The sequence below is a fragment of the Nanorana parkeri genome, unplaced genomic scaffold (assembly GCF_000935625.1).
Source record: "Nanorana parkeri isolate BGI_ZX_2015 unplaced genomic scaffold, ASM93562v1 scaffold3988, whole genome shotgun sequence".
Taxonomy (NCBI): Eukaryota; Metazoa; Chordata; class Amphibia; order Anura; family Dicroglossidae; genus Nanorana; species Nanorana parkeri.
This window is the reverse complement of record NW_017310255.1, coordinates 1-316: the sequence shown is the minus strand read 5'-3', so window position 1 is coordinate 316 and position 316 is coordinate 1. Positions and strand designations below refer to the sequence as shown.

The following is a 316-nucleotide window of genomic DNA, read 5'->3' as shown; positions in this document are numbered from 1 at the left end:
CCCCCAACATCTCCATTATGAATGGCGGCGGCATCACCAGAGATACGGCGAGAATCCCGCCCCTTCCCAAACCTGGGGGGCCATTCCCAGGGGCCCCAATACAGCCATAGATCGGGGGAGGAAACACACACATGTATGACATTGATCTCTATGTGATATGTACACACTTCGGCCCCTCTCTGCCCGGACATGTCGCTTTCTGCTCCGTCCTGTGGAGGGCGATGGAGGGCGACGGCGGACGATGGAGGGCTACAACCGGCCACAAGATCTCACCATAATGGCCGCACTAACCAGGAAGTCCAACATTCAGGATATG

The 316-nt window shown here is 57.0% G+C and overlaps 1 protein-coding gene across 1 annotated transcript in view; it reads right to left on the bottom strand.

Annotated features, from left to right (window-relative positions):
- LOC108803651 (ephrin type-B receptor 2-like) overlaps positions 1–249 on the bottom strand; it is a gene marked incomplete at both ends in the record, with an annotated part of 25973 nt that extends 25724 nt beyond the window's left edge. Inside the window, one exon of the mRNA XM_018575474.1 lies at positions 164–249. Within this exon, the coding sequence (XP_018430976.1) occupies positions 164–249 (86 nt within the window). The remainder of the gene's footprint in view (positions 1–163) is intronic.
- Between the last annotated feature and the right edge of the window lie 67 nt (positions 250–316).